General features: G+C 41.0%; 1 protein-coding gene and 1 long non-coding RNA gene across 2 annotated transcripts; one reads left to right on the top strand and one right to left on the bottom strand.

The window, feature by feature from the left end:
- Nucleotides 1-3990: 3990 nt before the first annotated feature.
- Nucleotides 3991-5292, bottom strand: LOC124076251 (uncharacterized). Its single transcript, XR_006846303.2, has 2 exons — nucleotides 5202-5292; nucleotides 3991-4486 (listed from the first exon to the last, which is right to left on the bottom strand). It is a non-coding gene; the product is annotated as an uncharacterized LOC124076251 (long non-coding RNA).
- A 58-nt stretch (nucleotides 5293-5350) lies between these two features.
- On the top strand, nucleotides 5351-26476 carry Mfsd9 (major facilitator superfamily domain containing 9). The gene is made up of 6 exons (XM_046420075.2): nucleotides 5351-5552; nucleotides 9326-9413; nucleotides 10607-10650; nucleotides 15038-15167; nucleotides 17698-17907; nucleotides 21872-26476. Exons 1-6 carry the CDS (start codon nucleotides 5388-5390, stop codon nucleotides 22660-22662), a joined length of 1428 nt encoding a protein of 475 aa, XP_046276031.1. The 5' UTR covers nucleotides 5351-5387; the 3' UTR covers nucleotides 22663-26476.
- Nucleotides 26477-27476: the final 1000 nt, after the last annotated feature.

Genomic DNA, 27476 nt, shown 5'->3' with positions numbered 1-27476 from the left:
CCACACAGCTTATCTAATTAGCATAAACTAGATACATCAGTCAACCAATAAGGAATCTCCACACTTAATGGCTCGCTTTTGTTACTTCTCAAACCACTCCCTCTGGCATTTTGCCAGGCACCATCCAGACTTGTTTACGAACTCTAACATTCCCCTGGCAAAATGCCAGGTGTTATTTTGACTTGTTTACAGACTCTTACACAGGGTCTCACTAAGTTGCTCAGAACCTTCTCAAGTTGCTGAAGCTGCCTTTGAATTTGCAATCCTCCTGCTTCTTCCTTCCGATCCATTGGGATTGTAGGCATGCATCACTGCACTTGGCAGTGTTAAAGGATTTTGAATCAAGCTACAAACTTTAGTCCATAAGTACAAGTAATTTATTTTCCCTTTCTAGAATAGCCCAAAATTGATCTTCCATTTAATAATGCACACATACCATCTCATGTCTATGTGGGTATGGTGAGACAAAAAAATGGCTCCTCAAAAGATATTCATGTTCTAATCCTTGAAGCCTATGAGTGTTATCTTACATGGAAAAATTAAAGTTATTTTCAGATGTGATTAAAGTTAAAGGTATGGGAGATTATCCCAAATTATTCAGATAGTCCTTAAATGCAAACATGAATCCTTAAGACACGTACACAAAAGAGAAGGTACTGTGAGTACAGACAGAGTAGAGAGAGCTTTGAAGATCTCACTCAGAGACTGGAGTGAAAAAGCTTCAATCCAAGGGGGGCTGTCAGCTACCAGAAGCTGAAACAACAAAACTAAACCAAACAAGAAAAGCATTCTGCTCCAGAGTTTTCAGAAGGAGCACAGCCCTTCTAACTCCTTGATTACAACCCAGTGATACTGATTTTAGATTTCTGTCATACTGTAAAAAAATAAATTTGTTATTTTTAACTGCCAAGTTTGTGATAATCTGTTACAGCAGCTATAGGAAACTAATAAGGAGATTCAGAGAACATGCAGTTCATAGGCCATATATTCCATTGTTAGTTGTGTAGTCCCACCAAGGCCTGGGAGCAATCTAGAAGATTCAAAAGAATAATAGGTATGTGCTGAAGAGAACATATATTTGCTATAATATCTTAGCAATCTGTGCTGTGATTCTCACAGTGGCGTTGACAAAGGAACCAGGCAGTTTTCCTATTTGCCATAGCCTTTTGTTTGTTTGTTTGGGTGGTTGGTTTTGTTTTTTGCAGTACTAGGAATTGAACCTGGGTCCTTATGCATGCTAGGAAAGCACTCTACCACTAAGTTACACTCCCAGTTCTGCCACAGATATTCTTAAGATCAGTGGATATACTGAATTGTGAGTCCTGATTATGAGAGCACCTTGTACTGTTCCCTGAACTTGCTGCAGAATCTTCTCTTACTGAATTTCCCACGCAAAACTGTCAGCTTTACTGGTAACATTCTAGTTGGTTTGAAGTAGCATACTCAAATGGAAATATGTTGTCTTCAACACTCAAACAGCCCTAACAAGCATCATGCCTATTATTTCATGGTAAATGACAATGATGCAGGAGCTTGCCTTTCCCTTGAAAGGGATCCATGTACATGCTTCACATCTTTAATCCTTCAGAAACTTCAAAGTGAACAGCCCTGATTTTTGGTGGGATTCATCTCCCACCTGCTAGTTTGCATTTATCTTAATAAGTTACTTGAAATTCTTACTATATCTTGCAAATCAGATCGAACCAGTATAAAGTTGTAAATGTGGTAGACATGTATTGTGGGATGTTTTGGGGATTGTCAGGATGATCAAGATGTCTGTGAACAACTTTCTTACAGCAAGAGACAGAAGAACTTACTTGGCCTGAGGCAAAACTGAATATGTGCTGTTGATAGTGTGAAGTAAATGCAAATTTCGTTTTCAATTTGCCCTTACCAATTGGTATGGACAAAAAAAAAAAAAAAGAAAGAAAGAAAAAGAAAAGGAGCATCAGCCAGGCCAGTTGTTAACAGTTGAAGTCTCCACTGACTATGTTCATGACAAATGACACCCATTCTCTAGGATGTACTTCACTTCTTCATAGGACATGTAGATGAATTAAACGGGATGGAATTCGTCTGGCTACCTTTGCTTCTTTTAGGCTTTGATGATGACATTCATCTCCAGCTCCCCAGGAATAAAGTATTGCTTCTGGTTTACTATCTTTACAAGGACATGTTAGAGAGTTCTACTTATGCTTTTCTATTATAATAGAGATTTCCTATGGGTCAGAGAGCTAAGGTATGAACACTGCCAGTTGTCAAGTATACAATTCCAATTATACATTCAGGAACTGAGGACATCCATTGAGCAATTGGGCCCACTGTGAATTGGCTTAAATTAAGATTCCATTTATCACCTGACCAAAAAAAAAAAAAAAAAAAAAGATTTACTATAGCAGGCCTGACAATTATCTTTTGAAATTTCTGCTTGAAATACTAACCCTTGGCTGGTAACTGGAAACACTTTCATTCCTTCATTTTGTGGCAAATCAAGTCAGAGTTTGAAGTGTTAGTTCTAGAATTTCTTCTATTATAAAGCTTAAGCCTCCTACCTATTCCTTCTTAGGGTTACTACTCAATTAGTCAAAAATACCTGTAGGTCAAGGCATTCTGATTACTGGGCTATCCAAGCTGCTCTTTATGAGAAATGTGCCCATATTATCTTTGGAATTTAAATGCTACCACCAAGTCTCTGATAATCTTAGAATCTCATTCTTGTCAGTCAGGAACTCATCTCACTAGTGGTATCATGCATGGCTAGTCCTGGCCAATGAAAGAGGGCAAAATCACAAACCTTTACAGGAATGCAAGCAAGTCTCCCACAACATATTTCTCAATGCCTTAGTGAAGGGAGGGCTTTGGGGGCCTTCTTGTGAAATATTTTGGGAGATTAGACTGCAGTTCATACATGATAAGTGCATTATAACATGCATATCTTCCCAAGCTTTTGGGTTCTTTTCTTCATATTATGCCAGAAAAACTCTGGCATCTAAACTTCATTAAATGTAGGCCACTTTAAGTACAAGATTCAACCAACCAAGCAAGTAAGCTATTAGAGCCACCTCCAGCTGCACAAGCTAACATATCACATCTGGAATCTCTAGTGAATGTACCCATTAATGAATTTTACCTAATTTAAAATTCCCTGCTCTCTTAATCTAATATCTGCAAAAACCTCTCCCCAGTATAGTTCCAAGGTTTCTGCTGACTATATATTAGCAGAATCTTTCCATTTTTCTCATGTGTAAACAATTATCCCCCAGGTCATGGTGTGTACCTATCCTCTGGAGCATATAGATTTCAATTTAGCTATGTGTCTAGTGGCCATGGTGGGTAATTAATAATCATGAAAAATATGAACTTCACCTTCAACACATCTATCTCAGATGGTTCAATAACAAAATTCTAAGCAAAAAAAAAAAAAAAAAACAAAAACGACTAGTTTCCTCAGATTCAGGAAAGTGAACTATAGCTACTGACAAATGAGATTCAGGGGATTGAGGAGTTAAAGACCAACAGTTTCATTTGGATCCAGTCAGATGTCTTCATTCTAACTTTTGGTATCACATCCTTCCCTAAACAGATCCCTTACTTTTCCCTGAGAAACACTGCAAGATTGAATTTATCAGATCTCAGAATTCAGCCATAGACCCAATTAAAATGGGATTTTGAGAAAATTTTGGTAAAATCTCAAGACTCTTCTTGATATCAGAATGAGAGAAATAAGGAATAAAATGAGTTGCTGAATAAAAGAGGGGCTCCTAACCATAGTTAATATTTATGAGGTACTTAACATGTGTCAGGCACTGCCCTTAGGAGTTTATACACACTATATGGTATCATGCATCCATTTAATTTTTTTACATTGTACTCAGAAACTCCAAGGCTCTAGTTATAGGGCTGGGGCCTGCTATGTAACTGAGGAGACCCCTTCTTCAATCCCTGATTGTTGCCATCATGCCAGAAAGATTTCCCACATGTCACTCAGAGTAATAAGTATATGTTTATTAGAGGGAATAGGAAAGGGGAAAAGGGGACAGTCTCAAGGGAGAGAGTGGATTCTTTCAGAAGGAGAGGAAGTATGTCTCTCTTGCCCTCCTTTAATGGGTGGGTGGAGAGGGGTCCCAGGGAAGTTTCCAGACAGTCCTGCTGAGGATCACATCTTGACTTTTGACTGGCGGTAGGATGATATCAACCTTCCAAGCTAGTTGCACATGGTACCTCTAGATCACTTTGGTCCATGTTGACTTGTTCTAATTGAAACCTGTTCTTACAGATTTTGTGCTTAAGAGGAATTATCCTTATCATCCTGACTTCCAAATTCTAGTATACAGAACAGTCACAAAATCTCCCAATTCAGTATAATCTGTGCTCTTCATATCAGCATTTGGGGCCTGCATTTCTCCTGCAGATGACTGGTAGTTTGATGATAGAATGTAACAAATCCCATCAACCTAAGCCAGGCAGGGATGCAGGTAAATTGCTTCTTAAAAAGGAAAGAGAAGGTTAGCACAATGGGCCCAGTTTACGGAATTACTCCCTTAACCTCATGTTCCCACCACTCACTGTCCATTTCCTATCACTCTGACATGACATTTAGGTCCTCAGTGATCTTTGACCTTGCCTACCTCTCTGACCTCTCAGTTTCTTCAGAAAATTTCGATCATAAATCTCTCTTTGCAACTCAGTTTCAGTGCCCTCCTCCAAACTGCCTTTCTCAAGCAGTTCACTCCCTACTTCATTAGCCCCCACATCAAGACCGTGCCTTATATCATTTGTTACAATGTCCTTGGTTTCTATTTCTATTTATTGTATATCTACATTTTTTAAAAAAATTTTCATTTTGTTTATTATGTGATTATTATTACTCCATGAGACTGGCAGAGTCCATGGCTGTCTTCTTCCCACTGCAGAGCACCAGAGAAAGTGCTCAATAATCATACGCAGGATTTTCACAACTCTAGGTACCGGCCTACATTATTTCCCCTTGTTTTTCAAACAAGCACACCAAAGCTTGGTGATCCAACTTAACTTATTCTGTCACAGTGAACTAAGGACCGGAATCTTGACTCTTCAAGCCAGAGCTGGCCAACACCTACAACGACCCCCAGCTAGCATAAGAATCATGAAATTCCCTCCCATTTTTCAGTGACAGGGCAGCAGAGGAAACACAGCATTCTCCTAATCCACACAAAACTAACCAGCTGAGGCGCGCCATTTCTCGACCAGCCTGGGACCCCTACCCGCTGAGTGACAAGCCTCCAGCCACGGCGCCCCCATCGCTCCGCTGCCATGCGCAGGCGCGCTGCCCACTTCCGCCTGGGGCGGGGTCGGCGCGTCGGGGGCGGGGCCAGGCGCCGGCGTCAGGACTCGCAGCCTGCGCTCCTATGGAGCTGGGGGGTCGCCGGGGCCTGGGCTCGGCGTCGGGGCTGGCCTCGGCGACCCGGGAGCCCCCGCCCGAGCCGAGGACGGGGACAAAGGTGGGGCCTCCGGGCCCCGGCGACGTCCGAGCCCGCCGCTTCCTGCTCTGCCTCTACCTGGTGGGATTCCTGGTGAGTGCGAACCGGGCTGGGGGCCAGGTAGGCTTGGTCTGGGGCTTGGGACTCAGGCGAGGCTATGTTTTGTTCAGGCTCCGGGGATTTGCAAAGCTCAGCCAGGGATGCAGACCTGCCATCTGCTTGTTCAGTTGCCTCCCTACCTCTCAAACCTCAATTGTCCCTGTCACTCGTCACTCATGTCCCTCTGCATCTGGCCACACAGCCTACTGTCCTCCCTGCTTTCAGTTGGACCTAGTCCTGGGTGCCCTTGACCTCCTCTGCCGTTTTAAGAGCCCCAGAACTAGCCTCAGGTGTGTCTTATTGATCTAGCCGCTCTCGAGGGTGACCCTGGGAGTTAAATACTCCTGCAGGTTCAAGTCTGAGAGCTACCTGGGGAAAGGCCAGCGGCTGCTGTAGACCAGGGGTAGGGAAAGTCTGTTGATGATCCCACCTGGACTGAATTAGGCACATTTTCTTTCGGGCTCCCCGTTGACTTGGTGTTTGAAAATGCATATCACGTGAACCTTACACTTCTTCCTCTGGATAAAACGTTTATGTATTGCACAACACAGGTTTCCTCTCATTATGATGTGTGTGTGCGCGCATGCTCCCGCTCGCAAGTTGGGGCCAGAAATAGTCATTTCCCCCGTGGATTTGAAAACTTGGAGAACCTAGAGTGTGGTAGGGTAAATCCATTAATTTAGTATTATGGAATTTTTGAACATGTGCCATGTGGTAGGTGCCATGGAACTCCAATATTGTAATATGGATTTCCTGCCACCAAAGAACTTAAAAATCTTACCCATAAGCTTACTTTGGTAGTGCCCAACCACTATAACTGCAGTGACCCTGATCCACTTCCTCACCCCCCAACCCCTTCCAAGTCTGACTTACTGTATACAAGGGAGATCTCTCGGCTTCCAATCAGTATTGCGACCCTGTGCCTGTCATGTTCTCAGGCTCCATGCTTTTGACATCAGAGCCTGGCACTCCTTCTGCCCCGCTCCCTTCTTCCTTTCATCTTTTTCCTTGATTCAGTCTTAAGATGCAGGTGTTTTTCCTAATTTCAGTCTAGTTGCCCAGAATTCAAAACTAGTGAATTCTGAAAAGTGATGTGGACTTCCAAAAACTATGGCTGGACCACTTTTGCCAAATGGAAAGAAAATTTGAGCCCTCCCTTGCAGAATCCAGATTTGTTTTCAAAAGGTTTTGGAAACTAACATTACCTAGAATTCACAATAGTTATTTGAGCTTTACAGTACAACAAATCATTTCAAAGATCGTTCATGCCGCTCAGCCTTCCAATATGGATTGCTATATTCACAGCCTCTCATATATTTTCCATATTATGTGTGATGGCGAATATAATCTAGAAAGCATGATGTAAAATTTTGTGATTTTAATGATGTTTTGGAAAAAAAAATCATTAGATGCCTAATATCTTCAGGGGAAAATACAAGATTTCCAGAAAACCAAGAGTAGAGAGAGATTTTTTTTCTCTTTTGGGTGGAAAATGTTGTAAACAATTAAAATATATGCAGTTTTGTCTATCTTTGAAGGATCTAATGCTCCTTTGCTAGGTACATTAAGGAATATCCTATACAAATTATTATTCTTGATATGTTTAGATATGTAAGAATGCCTAAGACTCCTGGAAAAAAAAAAATGGTTTCTGATTGGGAGACAAAGGGAACAAGATTAGAAATATATGTCAGAATGTTCTATTTTAGCTCTTACCTGTACTTTCATGTTTTAACTTATTTTAAAAAGAAAACTAAGATGACCTGATAGGGCTTTGTTGATTAGGAATCTAAGATATTAAGATATATGATTTTAATCCTGTCTTTCCTCCAGAACCCTGGTGAGATATCTGCTGTTTCATTAGCTTTTAGCAAGTGGGAATTCACTTTTGATGTGGTAGTCCACCAACAAAGAAATAGGAAGGAGTTCCTACCTTGAAAAAGGTGCCAAATTTTTTAATGTATTCATCAGTTTTCATTGAGAGATATTCATGTTCAGTGAAAGGCTTAGGTGACCCCATCTAACCTGACTTTCTTATAAACGATTACAAGCATATGATCAGTTGCCAAATGCAATGTACCTTCAAAGATGGTGGTTTGGGAAGCTATGGATTCAGAAGAAGAGAGGACTTGTCTTTTATAGTAAAGGAGATAACAGATTTAGAATAGGACTTCCTGAAAGAGCCAACAGCTGGGCTCCTTGGGAAAAGATAGACTTTTTCAGACTCGCATAGTACTAAAATAATACTAAGCATCAGCTATTGCTTCTGAATCTGTATTTTCATATTTACCTTCCATTGATCTTGGCCTGTGACATAAATATTTCTCTCCCATCTTTAACCATTTGAATATTAAATGACACAATACTGGGACACTTTCTGGGGAAAAAAAAAATCTTATTGGGCAATTGAGTATCTTTTTCTGAAAGATCCAGAATGCTCAATAGCTGGTTGATCCAGCATGATAGAAAGAGATAGAAATATCAGAAGACTGATGAGACAGAACTGATAGAAAAGCCCCAAAGAAATTGATGCAGCCTTTAAAAGAAAGTTTAAATAATCATAAAATTGACTTGATAAGCCAATAGTTTTGGAAGTATACATTTATGAGCTAAGAATACTAATTATTTGGTATATGGCTATCTAAAGATGTAACCATGAAATAGAACCTTGAAGTATATGTGGACATTCATACTTCCTATTATTATGTGAATGCACAGCTACCAGAAGCTCAAATATTAGCTCTGGGCCTAAACAAAATAATTTTGTGTGTGTGTGTGCATATTCTTTCAATTTAACCAGGTTTGTAGAGAAGGGAATTCAGGCTTTATAAAAAGTTTGATGTATACATTGTTATTCTTCCCCTAAGCCAGTTGTAGAAGGTAACCAAGTGAAATGAGAGCAAAACTTAAAGGAAAATTAAATCTTCCTAGTAACTCCAAATACCCAGCAGGGACATACTTGTCCTCAGAACTCAAGAAAGGAGATGGGTTTGAACCTCTCTTTTGTGTCAGACCTTCCTCAGCCATTATGCCACTTAATACTCATGGTGGTTTTACCAGGCAGGCGTTAGATCCATTCTTCACAGAAGACAGCACTGGAGTGTGGTAGCAGTAAGTAGCACTTCTAGGGCACAGGTTCACTAAGGGCCCGAGCTAGAATTGAAAGCTGTCTCTCTGACCCATCCACCCATGCACTTTTTGTGACTTGACTGCAAAACATCACCCTTCCCACTATGCTTCTCTCTCCTTCCTGCTATCCTGAGAATTTCTTTTCACCTGTTACCTTATGAAGATAAACTGCAGGTTCTAGCATATTTGCTGCTTTTTCTTACCTGCACAAGTACATTCTAATTTTTAATCAAGTGCTGCTTCACCAGTAAATATAAATCATCCCTCCCTCCTCTCCTTCATCTTCCATAGAACATTGTGGATTTTTCATTTGCTTGTTGTTTTTGTTTTATTTGAGAAAATTTTGTTACACATCCTCCTTGAATGTTAAGGGTCAACTACAAACAAGGTGAAGTTAAAAATCGATCCTAGGTCAGAGTAACCCAGGCTTTTACACCTGACAGCTGTTATAATACGTTTTATTAGGATTTCTTCCTAACTTCAACGGATTAATATGGCATACTGGAAGCTTTGATTTCTTGAATGCTTAGAAGTTTAGATGTTGGTTTTATTTTTAAAATCTGTTTATAATTTTAGGATCAACACTTAAAAAACTGGTAGATTTCAATACTGACTTCAATCTGTGTTTGCTTTCTTAGGATTTATTTGGTGTCAGCATGGTTGTTCCTTTATTGAGCCTTCATGTCAAGTCCCTTGGAGCAAGTCCTGCAGTAGCTGGAATAGTAGGTAGGTGGTTACTGGTGCTCATTTACAGAGCACTGGATTTGAAATCCTCTGAACTTAGTACCTGAAAACATCTCAGTCTTACAGCCAGATAGAATCCAAACCAGATAAATGAGAAATGAGAGAAAATGAATTTTCTGAATATTTAAAAATATAATCCTGAAGCAAACATAATTCATCTTTTCCTGGAGTACCCATTTTTAGAATGACTTTGAAGTTGGAGTGCTGACCCCATATCCCATACCACCACTGGTGCAACCAGCATACTGGTATAGCCTGTCTAGGGATCTGTCTCTGTTAAAGGATAGAGATGAACTCTTGCCTACAGGAGCCTATAATCTCATTTGAGAGATCAGAGAGAGTCTACAGAAGTCACATCTGTGGGGATGGACTTGGGTGAGCCACCCAGTACTTCTTAAATGGGGTTTCTCTGCCTGTGCAATGTAAAAATTCTGTCCAGAAGTGATTGATTAATGAAAGAGGCAGAACTTAGCAGGGTTTAAGACTATGCTGATGAACAAAAAAATCCTTAAGACCAATAGCACTTAAGCATTCACAAGCTAGAAGAGCAAATGTTTTGAGAGAATTTTGTAAATAACCTTTATTAAAATCCTGATCTATACCATGATTGGTATTTTCTTTGAGAAACACACTTTGAATTATATTGGACTACCTAGACTTCTGAAGATTTTTAGGAAAAACAGAAGGAACAAGTAACATGATAATGGAGTTTAAAACAAAACAAAAAAAAGAACCTCTGTAAGTTCCTTATAAAATTAAAGCACTTTGTAAGACTGCAAAATGTTAGAGATGTATGAGTCATTGTTAAAATTTTAAGACCGAGTAGGATTTCTCTAGAATTCATATTTCTGTTCCCTTGAGTACTCACCCTGCAAGTTCTTGTGTCGGAGCCACCCAGTTCTCACATACAGAAGTACTGTCTTTCAGGGTTTTTGAAGTCAGCCCCTGTCTATATTCTCTCTCCTGCTTTTCTTAATTTTATCCTAAAAGCCTTATACTAAAACTTATGTCATTGTCTTTTTCCAACTAAGAAAACTATATGGGGCAATCTCCTTTACTAAAAACAGTCCTTATGCTTTTCTGTTAATTTCTCTGAAATTGTCACTCCATTAAATTATTTCTGGGCCAGATCTAGGGAATTTTGCTTATGTTCTTATTTGTTTTTTGTTTTGTAGGTTCCTCCTATGGCATTTTGCAACTGTTTTCTAGCACATTGGTGGTAAGTTATCTTCCATCCGGCAGCTCATCTCAAGATCATAGTCGTGAGCTTCTGAGGGTCATCCATCTTAGATTGAGTGCTTAAGATTTACAAAAGTAGGTTTGCAGATGGTTGCAATGTGCGGTGTTGTTAGATCAAGTACGATCCTTTCGTTATGCATTCTTTTTATTTGGCCTGTGAGAAGGCGCAGAACTAAAGGGCTCAGGTGGCTTGTTTGGAGAGACACACTGGGTCAGTGGTAGATCTGGGATGAGATTGTAATCTGCTTTTTCTATAATTCCCTGCTACATTTTTACTGAAAAAAATGTAAACAAAAGTATTGTCAATTTTTATTGTTTTGTTTAATCTGTTTGGATTTCTAGGATTCTGTTTGGGGCTGTTTAAGTTGAACTAAGAGTCTTATTATTACAAGACTTAAGTGAATAGACAGAAGCCATTTGGAGTGGTTGGTTGGTTTTAATCTGCCCACGTGTATGGAATGATCCAGAGGCAATCCTGTCACTCTGCTTTTGACCAGTCAATAATTTGAAATTCAGAGACTTCCCCTTCTCTCTCCCTGGTGTATTCTACTGTGACCACTCTGATCTTGGGACCTCATGGTCCAGTGATCCATAGAATGATCAGTTTAGTCTCATGGATTGATCATCAGTGACTAGACTGAATAGCTGGCCTGATGTTCACATGTTTAGAGGAAAGATAAAGATATTCTGCATTTATGTATCCCAGTAGTTGTTTCCTTGAGTTTTTAATATACATACGTTTATATACATATATATATGTATATATATGTATTTTTTTTTAAAATTCAGTTGGATTCCATGATGAAATTTTAAATAACAGCTACTCCCTTATTGATCTTTGCTTTTGATGGAAATTTTTTCTTCATTTAACTGTGTAACAATCATAGTTTTATTCTCATTTAAACTTTTTAACAACCCAGCAAAGTAGTTGGTATCTTCATTTTATATTGAAAATTAAGACTCATTAGAGTTTAAATAATTTGAATCATCCACCAGACTCGAGGCTCCTAATGTCCTGATGTCACCTGCCATTGCCTTAGTGATATAGAAATAGATGACTGAAATTAGACAGGCACTTACTTATCAGTCAGAATGTCACGTTTCATACTCTTGTGACAGTGGAATTTGGGCTATATGTTAGTAAACACCTCCCAAAGTTTTGGTTATGTGTGTCTATTCCAGCGTGAGGCCAAGGTGCATGTCTCCCACCTCTGTCCTGGTGCACTCTGGCCTCTTGGAGATAAAGACTGGTTGTAATTGTTTGACTTTTGTCACTAGCACTTATTGGAGGACTTGACACATGGTTAGCATTTTGTGAATGTGAATTTTTACTGCTAACTATGACCCTGCCCACTTATTCAAGTTGATTGTTTTACAAAGCACTTACACATATAGCTACAAAGCACTCTTCACATATAGCTAGAATTTAATGAAAACTTTTCTTAAAAATTTGTCAGAGAAACACCTAATTAAAATTTATTTTTTAACCAATACTTTTATAGTACATATTTTATGACTAGCATTTATTAAATTTTATGTATATGTAATTGAATATGTATTATATAAATGTATCAAGTCCTGTTCTGAGAACATTGTTTAATGTTCATAATAACCAGTATGGAGGGTCATTGTTGGTCTTTAGTGATCATTTTATATTAAGCATATAGTGTTGAGAGGGGAAAATTATCTGAGGTAGAATTTATTCCTTTTTTATAAATGAAGAAATTGATTCTTAGAGAAAGTAATTAATATGTCCAAAATTCAGAATTGAACCCAGATAACTTGGTCCTGCGGCCCATCACCAGGTTATACCAGTGCAATGTTAGCTGCAAGGACGCCAGAGAACCTGAATCAAAAGTTCAGATTTCTCCTGAATTCAGGAGGCCAGTGATCCACAATCAGAAGGGAGGGGGAAATTTCTAAAATCCATTGAAATGTATGTTGGGGAGAAGATTGATGGCACTTGTAAAAGGATGGCATATTTGGAGGATTTGCCCTCAGAATGTTTCATAGAGAAATTTTAGGACAGGTTATATACTTGTGCAATGAGGTCTTTTAGATCCTTAAACATAAGCATATAAATAAAAATGGGGAAAGGGAATCAGCAGTTGTGGCTGGCTTCTGGCCAAGAGAGGCAAGCTGAGGTCCTGTGTTTATCAGAGGGGGGTGATGCAGTCTCATTCACCTCCTAGGCAGGACTGATGAAGACCTGTGTATTGCTCAAGAAGCGAGGCTCATCCGGGGAGCTTCACAGGCCCAGCAATCCAGTCCTTGACCCATCTCATATGATGCTCCATTGCTATCACAGTATCTGGCAGATTTTATTTTAAGGCAGTTTTCCTTCAAACAGAACTTCACCCCGAACCTTGGTGTATAAAATGGGTCAGTGAAGTGGTTTACGGGGTGTTATTTGTCAGGCTATGTCTGTCTGCTAGTAGCAGAGCACTTTCCACGGTGGGAAGACAAAAAGTGAAGCTCAGTGCCCCAATCTGAGCATCCACTTCAAAGGCCCAGACCCCTGCTATCATCCTCTTCTACCATCCTTGAGTGGCTGCTCAGCCTCCCTCATGGTGGAAAGTGTCTGAGCAGGGAGAAGGGAATGAGGAAAGAACAAAAGGCCAACTAGCCACCTCTGAAGAACTTTCTCAGAGCCTTACCTGGTAACATCCAGTTGCATCTTCATAAGCCAGGGCTGTCTGCTTGCAAGTGAGGGTTGTTCTTTTAGCTGGGTGGGTTGCTGAGGAACAGAGACTATTCAAGTAAAGATGAGCTAGAAAGATGGCCTGGAGCCCCACTTACCTTGCTGCTCTTTCCACCTATGATCCACCCCAGGGAACAGCAGGACTTGAGGCAGCCTCTCTGCCTGTTTCTTTCTTGCTGGCCTCCGCTTGCTTAGTACCTCCTTGTGTGCCTCTCAGCTCCTGTTCCCCATGGGCTCTGCTTCCCTCCCGCGGAGGCACTGGGAGGTCCAGCTGGTTACCACCAACCTTCTAGTTCCCTACTGGGCAAGCCTCCCCCTGGCCCTCCCTGTGGTCTCAGCAAGTGTCCTTACATAAAGAATGGCACAGTGGGGAGCCCATACCTGGCAGGACTCTGAGGTGGATGTGAGATGCAAACACACTGCAGTACTAGCTTCTCAGGAGAAAATGCAGAGGTGCCCATACACAATTCATCTCATCTGGAGGACAAAAGTAAAATAACAGGGAAAAGATGCCACTTAACAAATTTGCAGATTTTTTTCATTGACAGTATACAATGTTGGAACATGGGGAACAGAGACACGCAAACCAGTGTGGGATATTGATCTTTCAAGGAAGTAATTTGTCAGTGTATGTCAGATACCTGAAAATATGGCTCTCTTTTAACCTAACAACTCCAGTGCTGGAACTTTATTCTAAGGACATTTTCAGGGATGTTTGCTATGAGGTGCCTCTTGTAGCATTATTTATTTTGCTGACAAATTGAAAAGAACCAAAAGTCTAACAAAGAGTAGATTAGTTAAGTAAACATAGGTACATAGTGGGATGTGGAATATGATTAAAATGAAAAAAATGTCATCCCAGTGACTTGGAAGGCTGAGGGGGGAGGTTCACAAATTTAAGGCCAGCTTCAAAGACTTAAGAGGCCCTAAGCAACTTAATAAGACCCTGTCTCAAACTTTAGAACAATAAAAATAAAAAGGGCTGGAGATATAGCTCAATGATAAAGAGCCCCTGGGTTCAATTCCCAATATCCACCCCTTCAGATGGTAACAATGGCAAATTTTTAAGGCCGTGTAATGATGTCCAAATAATAAAAAAGTAAGTTACAAAATAGAGTTCTACAGACCATTTTCTTAAAAGAAATATGCCGTACATAGATTTGGGATCATGTAGATTTCTGTTCTTTATTTTGTTTTTCAGTATATTGTAAATTTTTAGACAATGGACACTATCTCTGAGGAGTTTAGTTGCATAATATAATGAGAATAAATTAAAAAATGGGGCCTTGTAAATGATATTTCACCCTTTCTTCAGATAATTCTCGGTTACCAAATCATCAGGCTTCAATTTTTAAATAAAAGTATATTTCTTTAATTTTTAGCTCAGTGATAAAGAGTCCCTGGGTTCGATTCCCAATATCCATCCTTTGTGGATATATAAAAATATATCCTATAAAATCCACAAGGATAGATAGATATATATTATATTTTCCACTACCCTTGTGGGAGGGCCAGAGGAAATAACTTAACCTGGCCAATAGCGTAGCAGACCTGAACATCTGAGGCCCTCAAACCAGGTTCTCTGACTTGTTTTACGGGGATCACGCTGTCCTGGGCATTGTCACAGTGGTGATCGTTACTGTGGGTCTTTTCTTGCTTTCCTCAGGGTTGCTGGAGTGATGTGGTGGGAAGACGGTCCTCCTTGTTGGTGTGCATTCTGCTAAGTGCCCTGGGTTATCTCCTCCTTGGGATGGCCACCAATGTCTTCCTGTTTGCCCTGGCTAGGGTCCCTGTGGGTAAGTGCTGGGCCATGAGTGTGTCTTCATTCAAAATAAATCTCTGTACATAAAGCCTGTCCCTTTGATTAGAGCTCACCTAAAGAAAGGGCCTTGATAACAGCAATGATAATAATAACCCTATCACTCGAAGCTGCTGATTATTGAGTACTTAGCTTCAATCTTGTGACAGATCCCAGAGCCCCTCAGAGTCTGTGAACCATGGTGCTACTACACCTGACCTGCCCACTTCCTGGTGTCTTCTCAACAGTCAGTAAGAATGTGCAACATGTCTTTGGCCAGTGCTCTGATGACTTCCTCCCTCAGTGAGCTTCTAGTTTTATAACTGGGTTTTCTGACTTCAAATGGAGTCAGGAAATTTACCTCAGTCTGTTTCCTGCAGACTCCTGGAAATCTGGAGGTTGTTGGGGAATAAGGCTATGATTGTGATGTAACAGCTCATGGGTTGTCTTTTTGTTTCTGGACTGGTCTTGACTATTTCCTACATTTTGAAATAGCTTTTAGTTTGTGCATTCGTTGAAATATTTTGTCTATTCTTAGAAACACCATCCATAAATTCAGCTGGTGTCTGGTGGGTGATAGTTACTATGGAAGTCCTTATTCTCTCCTGGAGCATCCAGAGACTGGAGTTTCAGTGTTTATTTCATCCTGTACCTGTGAGAGCACTGACAGTCTTTGCTACTCTGGTTCCCAGGTCTTGACAACTGGACATCTGCCCATATTCAGTCAAACTGCTTGATCTAAATTAACACCCCAAAGGAGTAGAGCATCAGATGAGGCATTAAACATTTAGCTGATGATCAGCTCACTTGGAATTTTCACACCATTTCTGGAACACACATCTTTAGTCTAAAAGTCTATTGAGTTCACACTCTAAAATTCACAGTTTTTTCATTTACTGTAAAAAAGTGCTTGAGGTTTCAGCTCAAACATGGTGAACAATCCTAACAAACCCCTCCCAGCACACACAAACTCCCACTGATGGCTTGTCCATGTGCATCTGGCGCTGATGTACTGTGTTCTTGAAGTGCTGGCTGTGTGGCTTCTCACAGCATGCTCCCTTTGCCCACTCGCTGGCACTAGCTGCTCTTAGCTAAAGAAGCTGAGGAGGAAGTTGGAGGAGAACCGGGATTTGTTACAAAATGGGTAGAGATTTATAAGGAAGACTAAAATGTTTTTTTCTTTAACATGAAATGAACCTGGTTAAGTGTTGATAGCTCTATTATATGGACATCAAGATCTTTGCAAACAAGTAAAGCTATACATAAAAATTTCTTCTTAAGGGTCCATGTGACTGCCACACCGTTTGGTGGTCATGAATGGGAGGGAGCCCTGGAGGGTTTCACCAGGGTACTACTATGTCGTCTGTTGAGGATTTGTATCCTAATAGTGAGTCACTGACTTTGAATGTGCCTGAAATGGATACCTGGTCTTCCCCTCTCAGCCTGTAAAAGACTAGAGAACCTTTCTTGGGGTTGTTCTGCAGTACTCTTCCCTCCTATGTGTAAGGCGAACCTGACATTGATATAATTTTTTTTTTAAATCACAGAATTCTTATAAGACCTCTTGGGAATCATCTTCCATCCCAGCCCTTCCTTACATTTAAGAAAACAAGTCTAGAAAGACTCAACCTGCCCAATTTCTGAAAGGGACTTATAAGTTTGTTTCCAGAAGACATTGAGTGTCCAGCAGATGCACTCTCTAATTCTGAGGCAGACCTGGGCCCAGATCCATTAGGCTACCTGTGGGGAGGGAGTTCATCAGAAGCCACCATGTCACTTCACAGTTAGAAGCGATTCGGGCTGACCTGCTGGTAGCCATGTGTGATCCAGAGAGTGACAGCCACTGTGTGTCCATGAGTGTGTGTGTTCAGCACATGGGGGTGTCTGAGGACAGAGAGTCAAATACATCCTCAGAACTGTGCAGGTACAGAATCAGCCCACGGCTCTCGGGTAGTCTGGTCAACAAATCCATGACTCTAGCTAGTGGAAATCAGCTGGAATTGGGTGGATGAACGTGCACCATTTTTCGGCTTCTGCCCTGTCCTCTTCCCTGCTCTGCTCTGCTCCTGCCCATGGCCTTTTGCACCTTCCAGTGTGTACTCTATGTTCCCTTTTTTCTCCTGGCTTTGGTCCATGGCTTTATCCTCAGGGTCAGGATCAGTGCTGGACATACAGTAGGCTTGCAGTAATACTTATTCAGTGAGTACACGAATAAAGAACCATAGCTTTACATGAAAGCCGCCATATGGATATGCAGATGGATAACATAGAACTAGAAAAGCTGGGATGTCATGACAGGAGTCAGGGAAGCTGAGGGCTCAGGGGCTTGCTGCCAGACATGGTGACCTACCATGGTCATGACGTCAGCCCAGCAGTACAGTTATTGTGGGCTGGGACCTGTAGAACTTACAGATTCGACGAAAGTAGAGGTCAGGACTCCATGTGGGACAGAAATGAAGTGCAGGACCACAAGGGAGATCCTTTGGGTCTGGAAGAAGTTACAGAGCATGTTTCTTGTCCTCTTGCAGGTATTTTTAAACACACCCTCTCCATCTCCAGGGCTCTGCTTTCTGATCTGGTTGCAGAGAAAGAACGGCCACTTGTACTGGGACAGTTCAATACAGCCTCCGGCGTGGGCTTCATCCTGGGCCCCATGGTCGGGGGATATCTCACGGAGTTAGATGGTGGATTCTATCTTACAGCCCTCATTTGTTTTTCTGTCTTCCTTCTCAATGCTGGTAAGTTGATGGTTAAGCACAAGATTATACTGATTACTCATGCGTACGGACTCTGCGTGTTTACCTACTTTTATCTCCTAAAATTTGTGTTTGGTTGGAATAGGCAGACTTGTTTAAAAATTAAAGTCATTTTGAAGAACTTCCGTATCATTGTTTGTGATGGTTACACGAGTTTACATTCTCACCAGTAGTATGTACGACCCTTTTCTTCAAATCCTTGCTATCTTTTTTTTTTTTTCTTTCTTTCTTTCTTTCTTTCTTTTTTTTTAAATAACCCTCTTAACAGAAATGAGGTAACCTTTTTTTGTGGTTTGGTTTTGCACTTCCCTGATCTTTAGTGATGTTGAACATATTTCATGTACCTGTTAGCCATTCTTTATAAAGAAATATCTATACAAGTTTTTTGCTTTTGCCCATTTTTTCAGCAGGTTTTTTGTTTGGTTTGTTTTGGTTTGGTGTTTGTTTTTGCTGTTGAGTTGTGGAAGCACTTTGCACGTTTTAGATATCACTCCTCTACTGGATATTGGATTTGCAAACCTCAAGTCCATGCCATGGTTGTGCCTTTTTACTTTCCTGTCTATTTCCTTTGCTGTGCAGAAGCTTTTGGGTTTGATATTGTCACAGTTCTCTATTTATTCTTTTGTTGCTTGTGCTTTTTGTGTCATATCCAAGAAATCTTGCTAAGGCTAATTTTAAGAAGCTTTATTCCTTCTTTTTCCTCAGAGAGTTTTATAATTTCAGGATTTTGTTGCTCTTGAATCTGTTTTGAGTTTATTTTTGTGTATAGTGTAAGGTAAGCATTCAGTTTCATTCTTCTGTGTGATGCATACTTTCTTAGTTGTGGTTTAAGTGAAAACATTTTTAAACTAATTTATTAAAAATTTAATAAGATTATGGTATTTTTTTTAAAAAGGAAAGAGTACCCCATCCCTGCCTCAGTCCTTCCCCACTGTGGCTTTCTGTCCATCATGGTAGTGCGCTGCCTCACACAGCCTGCATGGCTGCACCTCCTCTGAGCACTGGCCACTGGTTCCTGGTCCTCCTCACGCTGACCATGCTGGCTTTCAGGGGAGAGCACTATATGCTGGTGCCTTGCCCTACCTGCCATGTTCTTCCCATATATTACTGGCTTTCTCTTCCCACCATTATTCAGGTCTCAAATATTTGCTGCCTTAGGTCTTCCCAATCATTTTGCCTGAAAGAGCTCAGTTTTCTTTATAGCGCTTTCTTTGTAGCACTTCTCTTATTAAATTGTTCTGCTTGTGTTGTATTTGTTCTCCCTCCTCCCACCACCGCCCTCCCCCAAACACACACCTCTGGCTAGCACACTGCACAAGGCCAGCTATTTTGTCAGATCTGCTTACTGCTGCTACCCCACGCAGGATGGACCAGACGTATGGCAGATGTTCAGTAACATTTAATAAATCCAAAGCGAGACACAGGCTGGGTGGTTCTTGGCTGCAGAGCTTGTGGCCTAAAGCATCTTTCACCATCTTTGCTAAAAGACTGAGCTGTAGCCAATCCTTGGATAAACAGCCACATAAACAAGATAATTTGTGCTATTTAGTTTCCATTGTATTTACTCAGATTCTACTTTACTAGAACTTTCTGAATCTTCTCACTCAGGGCATGATGTTGAATGATAACCATGTTGGGTTAAACTATCAGATTCAGGAAGTAAAGTTCAGAAGTTAAATCTCTTAGTACTCATAGGAATCATGTATGGTTTTCTGCCAGGAACTTGACCTATGACCTCAGCCAGAGGGCAGGCCTGATTGGGTAAATTTGGATAAAATGACTTCAAATACATGATCAGTAGTGGGGCCAGTTTGTGAATGTGATATTATTCAAAGTCCAGAGTCAGCATATAAACAAAAAATGATTATGGAGTTCTAGTTTAGATTTTCCATTGATAGTGTTAATATTTTGTCCTAATTAAAGCCTGTGAATGGATATGGGTCAGTTAGGAATACATTCAGTTGCAGGTGTTCCCAACCACTATGGCTTAAAGCAATAGGGATTTACTTTTCCCACATTTAGCCTGGGCTGATGAAGGGTTCAGCAGAGGAGTGGGAGAAGGACTGGGCGAGACAGCAGATAGTCTCACAGAGGGCTCTGCCCATCCAGTGCAGTAAACACCATTCACTGCTGCTTTCTCATTCTAGTTTTGCAGTCTTTTCCTGCTATTATGATTTGTATATAAGGTGTCTTGAAAAAACAATAAATAAATAAAAGTTCATGTGTTAATGCAGGAATATTTAGAGGCAAAATGATTAGATTATGAAGGCTGTGCCCTAATAGGTAGATTAATCTATATGATGTATTAATAATTTGAATGTCATACTGGGTGGTAACTGTAGGTAGAGTGTGGCAGGTCACTGGGGATGTGCCTGTGGGGGATATATCTTGTCCTGGCACTTTGACCTCTTTTTGCTTCTGGGTGCCCATGAGCTGAGCAGCCTTCCTCTGCTGTGCTATTGTACCATGATGTTCTGCCTCATCTCACCTCAGCACCAGAGCGATGGAGTGGTCCCATCATGGACTGAAACCATGAGCCCCAGATAACCTTTTTCTCCTCTAAAAATTGTCTGGTATTTTGGTCACAACAATGAAAAGCTGGCTGACACACCTGCCCATGTGACTTTAGTTGTTTGGCTCGGCCCTTTTACTCAGCTTCTCACGTCCTTGCTCAGATCTGCCACTTTGCCCGAGAAACCCTTTCTCGTGTCTGTACCCCATGTCTTCTGTTCTGGTTAAGAACTCACACTCTGGCATCTGAACACACTAGTCCTGATGGCAGGGGCAGGATTATCTTAATGGTGGTCAGAACTGCCGTGTGTTCTGTGAGAATGGCAGCCCTTGAGATTTTGCAGGTGTGACCTGTGATACCACTCAGAGGCCCTGACTTGGGCTGTACTGCCAAGCTGTCTCCCTATACCTACGCCAAGACTGATTTGTTGCTGTACACAGCAGACTGAGCCTCCCCGCAACATGACCTTTACATTTCAATCTAATTGCCTGTTTACTTGTGTGAACTGTTTTGGACGCTTCAGTTCTTTGAGGACAGGGATTTTATATTCCGCATCCAGTTATGTTAATATATTAACAAGCACAGGGCTTAGCACTTAGGAAGCACTCCGTAAGTATTACATGTTCAGATGGATGGATAAGTGGATGGACGATAGATATGTGGGCATGTGGCTACATGATAGGGATTCAGAAAGGTTTTCTTAAATTAGTTTATTTATTTTAATTAGGTATACATGATGGCAGAATGCATTTTGATTCATTGTACATTGCAGCACAACTTTTCTTTTCTCTGGTTATACAGGATGTGGCGTCGCACCGTACACGCAGTCTCACATGTACCTAGGATCATGATGTCCACCTCATTCCACCATCTTTTCTGCCCCCATGTCCCTCTGCACCCCTCCCACCCTTAGTTAAGAAAGTTAAGAATTTAAATATAAATTTAAATTTGTAAGTTTAGATATGAAATGATGCAATATTTGAGCTTGGGAGAAAGTGGATATTTCATGGTATAGCTTTGGTGGGGTTTGTGGAAGGTGAGGAGCCTGTTTCTAGAATCCCCTCAAAACAGGGGAGCTGTGAGAATGGTGGACAAACTGCAAGTAAAAGTGCAGATTCATAACCTGTCACTATAATTGCTTATACCCCAAGGAGAAAAAAAGTGGTAGTTTTGTAAGTATTCTTAGGAGGATTAAGATTAAATTTATGAACTTTGCTTCTCAACCATGCAGCCCCTGGCTCAGCAGCATGCCCTGAGGGTGAGCATTCACACAGCTGCAGTGGGGCAACGTGCAGATGGGGAGGAGGGGAACTGGACAGTGTGGATTGTCTTGTTTCTGGAGCTGTTTGCCCAGGGGTGGGCCACGAAGTAGGCCACTGAGTAGGAACTCAGTGCTTTGGGTTTGTGCTAACAGGTTTTGTGCCCTTTGAACAGGTCTCGTTTGGCTGTTTCCTTGGAGTGAAGCAAAACTCAGTGGTACAAAGAATGGCCTGAGATTGGGCAGGAAGCCTGTGCTGCCCGGAGAGACAGACTATGAAGTGCCAGAAGCAGCCCCCACTCCTTTGGCCTCAGAGGGTAAAGAGACTGCTCGGTGGCCCTGGGAAGAAGTCACATGGGCCTTGCGGGACATGAGGAGCCTGATATTCTCCGAAATGTGGGACATATTCCTGGTGCGCTTGTTGATGGCGGTGGCTGTCATGCTGTACTATAGCAACTTTGTCTTGGCCCTGGAGGAGCGCTTTGGGGTGCGGCCCAAGACCACGGGCTACCTCATCAGTTACAGCAGCGCCCTGGGGACGCTGGCCGGCTTTGCCCTGGGGCCCATCCTGCGGCTGTACAAGCACAACTCCCACGCGGTGCTGCTGCACTCCAGCGCGCTCACCTGCACCCTGCTGCTGCTCTACTCCACCGCCCACACCATGGGCGTGGTCGTCCTCTCCTCCACGCTCCTGTCCTTCTCCACCAGCATCGGCAGGACATGCATCACAGACCTCCAGCTGACCATGGGCGGGGCCCAGGCCAGCGGCACCCTCATTGGCATGGGGCAGTCGGTGACAGCCGTGGGCCGCATCATCGCCCCTGTCCTCTCGGGGGTGGCCCAGGAGGTCAGCCCTTGTGGTCCCCCCATTCTGGGGGCAGCTTTAGCCTTGGTGGCTATTTTCATAATGTCACTAAACAAATCTCGTGCTGGAGGTGGTAGAAGTGGTAAATTAAAACGTGAATAGGGTGGATTTGGACAACACGAAGAAGCAAAGTGGGGTCTGTGAATCAGGGACAAAGGCCATAAAATAAGGGCTCTTCAGAGAGGGTGGCTGGTGTGAGTGAACCTTATTTCCTGGTGGGTGGCTCTGGTGTTAGGCTCCCAGATGGGCCCCCAGCTGTGCAGCTGTGCCTGAGTCAAACAGAAGTCACAATGGAATGCAGGAGAGTTAAGATTGGAGGGATCCTTTGCCAGGGGGCCATATGCAGTGTTTACCTCTTCTCATCCGAGTCCATGAGATTAAATTTCTCCTGAGCTAAAAACTACCAGCTCAAGAGAAGGAAATGATGGTAGAAGAACAGAACATGGTGAGTGATAAAAGTGAGGAAACCACAATCTTCTCCTCACTGAGCAGTGCAGCGACAGCCTACAATCACATGCAGACCACCTGGAACGCGGGCTTCCTGGTAAATTCCATAAGCTAAGGGGGAGCTTTGCTGCTGTCAAAATCCTAGAGGTTGAAGAAGCTGCTTTATTAAAACCAGCCTTTCACTTCCTCAGAGTTGATTAAAACCCAGATGCTAACCTTACCCCTGGACAGACTCTGTGGTTCTATGAGACTGAGAAATCTGCAGTCTTAAATGCCATTGGTGATGTCTCATGCAATTAGATGAAGGATCACACTGAGACATACTGTCTTTCATTAAAGTAAAAGCCTGAGACCCGGATGTTTTTATCAATGGCTAATTAAGTTTCGACTGTTAAAACTGTAATCACCATGTGTTACACTCTTCCCACCTGACAGCAAATGTACTCTATGATAGGAGGAACAGGTTCTGCAACCTGCTCCCTGTCTTCATTGGGACTAAATCCCCCTGGACTTCAGCCATGACAATCTGCTCCTAGAAGCCTGTGTCCCAGTCACATTATGTCATTCTGGTGCTGCTAGGCGGTGAAATCAAAGTACATGAATGCATTTAAGATGAATGTCTCATGCAGAGAAAGGGCCAGGTGTCATGCCATATTGGAGGAACTTGATTCCATGGGGTTTGTATTAAAAATCATTTCCTGTATTTCAGTTCAATTCTATTCCCAGGAAGAGCCTGTTGACCTACAGGGAAGTGTTCTGGTGTGTCTTTTCCTGGACCCTCTCTAAACTGCTATTAGTTAGCATCATTCAAGGGGTCAGGAAAGGGGCCCTGAGCGAGAACTGACAACAAGTGTTTGCAGGAAAGGCATGCGGTGGGCAGGCTACCCAGTGCAGTTACATTGGTTCCTAATAAAAATCACTTGGGAGGGCCCCACTTTTCTTCATACTGCCAAAGTTCACATTCCTTTTAATCCTTTTAAATAGTCCGCTAGGATATTATTCCTATTTTTAACCTAACACACATGTAATTATAAACAATATGTTAATACACTAATTTTTCATAACTTGAATATTTATTGTTTGTAAACTGGAAAAATATTTTCCATAGTTTCAGGAATTTTGAATGGCGTGACCCTAAATATTTATAACAATTGAAAATATGTTTTAGTTTGAAGATTGTCCTTTCTCTTACCTGGCTTCAAGAAAAATAACTTTTCATTAGGTTTTAAAATGGTAACACAAGAGCTAAGTGCTTTTGAGACCAAAATATATATGAAATGTCCTTGCCCTTAAGGAGCATACTAAATGTCGTGGAGATTAGACTAATGGGACAATAAATAATAAGGGTTTATGTAATGAAGTGTAATTCACAAGGATTTCTCCAAAAGATTAGCTTTTCTTCATTCTCAGAAATGTGAGTTTCTTAAAAGCTCTTAAATACTGCCATTTATTTTTTAATTTTTTAAATTATAGCACTTTATTTTGAAGTTGAACAAAACCTAAAACTTAATGAGGCTTTATAACTAATCAGATACATGAAAATATTGAAAATCAAAGATTGATCTTACTCTACAGAATAGAGAAATGTTGTTATTCTCCGCTGGTGATTTGAGTTTTTGTCAAGCTCATTTTTTTTCCCCCCTAGAAAATATTTCCTCCCAGTTCCTCTTACATAGTCTAGCACCTTGTTGTTCAAAGTGTAGTCCAGAAATTGGCTGCCTCCTCATCTCTGGGAGTTTATTAGACATGAAGATGCTTAGGTCCCAGCACAGACCTCCTGGGGACCATTTTGACAAGATACCTAGCTGATTTGTTTGCACAGTAAAATTTGAAAACCACTGGTGTAATGAACACTTTTTATATTGTTTACGGAATATGAATCTCAGGGAAATTAAATCTGTTCAACTAACATGTTGTTTAAATTCTCTTGGGTAACTTCCATAATCCTCTCTAAAATATCAGTTTGGGTCACAAGAAATTGTTTTTTTGTAAGTCAAAAATATTTTCCTGTGGTTCAACTTAATAATTTTCTATGGAATTATAGAGATATTGAATTTGCCTGGGTGTTTATGAAGGAAGCAGAGACCTTTCCAACGTTATGCTGCGGAGCATGGCTCGGAGCTTGGAATTCCAGTAGATATGGCCTAGTGAGAGACAGGGAGCCGGGTGCTATAATCCCAGCATCTTGGGAGGCTGAGGCAGGAGGATCGTGAGTTCAAAGCTAGCCTTAGCAACTTTGTGAGGCCCTAAGCAACTCAGCAAGACCCTGTCTCTAAATAAAATACACACACACACACACACACAAAAAAAAAAAAGCCTGGGGATGTGGCTCAGGGGTTACGCACACCTGGGTTCAAGCTCTGATTCAAGCCGTGGTTAGAAAAGAAAAAAAAAAAAAAGGAGCAGGGTGTTCTTGCTGCGTTGAGTGGCCTAGACAAGAAAGTGTGCAAGAGTCATGCCTGGAGCCCAAAGAAGGGGCTGAAACCGCTGGTTCTCTGGCCTGGCTGCATGCCCTAGACTGTGGGAACCAGATTCCTGGGCAGGAGGGCCCTCAGGGCCATTCCAGGTGGTGCTCCGTTGCCGCCCAAGTGTCTGGTCTGGGCAGAGCTCTAGGCAAAGTTGAAGAGGCTGGTGGTTGAGTCTGCATTAACCTGCAGAGAACATGCGTGGGCATTTATAGGAACTTGTTCTCTGGAACACTGAAGATGTTTAAAAGACTGTCTGGCATCTTTTCCTGAGGACACTTTTATGAAAGATTTAGAAACTTACCAGGAGTGAGAGTCAGGCCAGGCTTGGGAAAATTTCAGGAATTTGGGCAGCTTCATTCAGAAAACAGCTGCTCATTTGGAAAACGCAGTAAAAACCTCATCAGGGCGATTCTTCACACCCAGTTCCTCCCAAGCTAACTTCAACATGCTTTTAAGAAGTTTTTGAAATGAGTGACTCCAAATCTATGATGATGCAACTCTTCTTAAAACAAGGTAATAAACTGAAAAATCTTTCAATTAGGCCCAATTCTCTTTTCTTGAAGAACATGCCAGTTATATAATTTTGCCAATAAAATCCCTTTAAAATTGTAATTAAATACTATTTATCATAATAAATTGTATTTTTAGAAATCATTGTTGTATCCTGATTATATATTTATTTAAAATTCAGAGTCCCAAAATGCTTGAAAAATCTAATCTCCAGTATGCTAAAACACAGCTTAACAGTAATAAGACTTGGGCTTTTACAACCCTATGGTAATATGAAATAATATATGTAATCTGAAATTTATACTGATGGTTATTAAGTAGGGTAATTTGAGGTAGCATTTGTTTCTAATGAAGCAGATACATAGTGCATATTTTTAAACATTTTTTACTTTGGATCTCTGCTTTTACCCAAATAAATCTCTAAATTCACCACACATTTTATAGATAGCTTTCTATGAAAAAGAATAATAAAACTGGTTTTCCTTGTTCAATACATTGTAAAAAATGGTTCTTATTCTTTGAAAAGACATACTTTGAAACAGTTCGTGTTTTTCCTTGAGGGGAGAAGATAATTATAGCTGTTATGGGGGAATGCTAATTAGTACTAATAACTTACAGAGCATAAAAGGGCACTGTAAGGATCTGGTTTGAACAAAGAATTATATTTTTGTCAATCTTGATTAACAGTATATTACATCTAGAGGAATAAAATCCTTTTTTGCAAAGCATACTCTGGAGGGAAAAAATAGTTAAAATACTTATTAATGTTTGCAATTTACAACATGGATAGGATATACCCTTCCTTCAGGCTTATAAAAAAAAATTACTTCAGGCCTTAACATTCATCTCAAGACCCCAGAAGATGCCTAAAACCATGGTTAGTACTGAACACTATATGTCCTGTTTTTTTCCTAAACATATGTAAGTTTAATATTATTCCATCTAAACTAAGCACTTATCATGCATGGTGGCCATGATGGAGCTACATCAGCAAAAGTAGCAGGCATTTCTTCCTTCTTCACAATTTCACAGAAGATTTGTTCTTACTGTAGATCTTAGCAACCTGTTTATGACTTTTTTGTTTTCCAAGTTGAATACTTTCACCCTTTTACCTAAAGCAGGCACTTTACAAGTTCCCTTTGGTGTCTAAATTGCCAGCCTCACTACTCTTGGGGTTTGGCACCAGAAGTAAGTAAAATAAGGGTTACTTGAACACAAACACCGCAGTACTGTGGCAGTACATCTGATAACCAAGATGGCAACTAAGTGACCAACAGTTGGGCAGCATGTATGGTGTGGATTCACATCCCGGATGGGATAAACTGAGGTAGAGCAGAATTTCATCACACTACTCAAAATGATATGCATTTAAAACTTACTGTTTATTTCTGGAATTTTCCATGTAATAACACTATTCGGAATGGTATATATCTGAAACTTATGAATTGTTTATTTCCAAAATTCTCCTCGTAATATTTCTAGATCTAGGTT

The sequence above is a fragment of the Marmota monax genome, unplaced genomic scaffold (assembly GCF_021218885.2).
Source record: "Marmota monax isolate L192 unplaced genomic scaffold, Marmota_monax_Labrador192_F-V1.1 WCK01_AAM20220418_F8-fsc00178, whole genome shotgun sequence".
In the NCBI taxonomy this organism is placed as follows: Eukaryota; Metazoa; Chordata; class Mammalia; order Rodentia; family Sciuridae; genus Marmota; species Marmota monax.
The sequence above is the reverse complement of the archived record's forward strand: the minus strand, read 5'-3'. Positions and strand labels throughout refer to the sequence as shown.

Bases quoted from the DNA above. Each gene is read 5' to 3' on its own strand.
- Mfsd9 (XM_046420075.2), top strand. From the start codon at position 5,388: ATGGAGCTGGGGGGTCGCCGGGGCCTGGGCTCGGCGTCGGGGCTGGCC. The intron at 5,553-9,325 runs GTGAGTGCGAAC...TTGCTTTCTTAG, and splicing joins TCTACCTGGTGGGATTCCTG to GATTTATTTGGTGTCAGCAT. The intron at 17,908-21,871 runs GTAAGTTGATGG...CCCTTTGAACAG, and splicing joins TGTCTTCCTTCTCAATGCTG to GTCTCGTTTGGCTGTTTCCT.